At 38.2% G+C, this 498-nt stretch overlaps 1 protein-coding gene across 1 annotated transcript in view; it reads right to left on the minus strand.

Annotated features, from left to right (window-relative positions):
* Positions 1-498, minus strand: part of LOC106942172 (uncharacterized) — a 52,887-nt gene that overhangs the window by 4,257 nt on the left and 48,132 nt on the right. Inside the window, exons 8-9 of the mRNA XM_015025377.1 lie at positions 257-294; positions 7-104 (exon numbers count right to left, since the gene is read on the minus strand). Of these exons, the coding sequence (XP_014880863.1) occupies positions 7-104; positions 257-294 (136 nt within the window). The remainder of the gene's footprint in view (positions 1-6; positions 105-256; positions 295-498) is intronic.

Raw genomic sequence — 498 nt, forward strand, 5'->3', positions numbered from 1 at the left:
CTGGGCTGTGAGAGCGTAGAGTAGATCTGGTTCTGGTCTCTGCTGGCAGGACCGAGACTCTGGTAGGTGGCGTCCTGAGAGGAAACGTTCTCATAGTCGATGTTCTGAAAGAAGAAATAATTGATCAAAGCCTCAGAGTTTGTTCCAGTTTGAGAAGGAATCCACTGTCAGGCCTATTGAAATAAAACTGAAATATTCTGCAAACTCTCACAGCTTTATATGATTTTCCATTTTAAAACAAAGAGAAGAAAATCACCTCCATCTTTACTCCATCATCTCCTCTCCTCCTTGAATCTGTGAAACAAAAAGTTTTATTAGGAGAAAATGTCTGAAGTCCAGAGAAGATTGAAGAAAAACATGAAATCATGTCAAACAACAAAACCTTTCAGTCAGATGGATTCAGCTGAAAATGCAAACATGATTTAATGGAGTTAAATAAAGAGAGAATCATAAGGTGGAGAATAACGGGAAACATGTTAAAGTGAGCCACTATTTTAT

Source organism: Poecilia latipinna, unplaced genomic scaffold (assembly GCF_001443285.1).
Source record: "Poecilia latipinna isolate Pla-1442-1.1 unplaced genomic scaffold, P_latipinna-1.0 Scaffold4087, whole genome shotgun sequence".
NCBI lineage: Eukaryota > Metazoa > Chordata > Actinopteri > Cyprinodontiformes > Poeciliidae > Poecilia > Poecilia latipinna.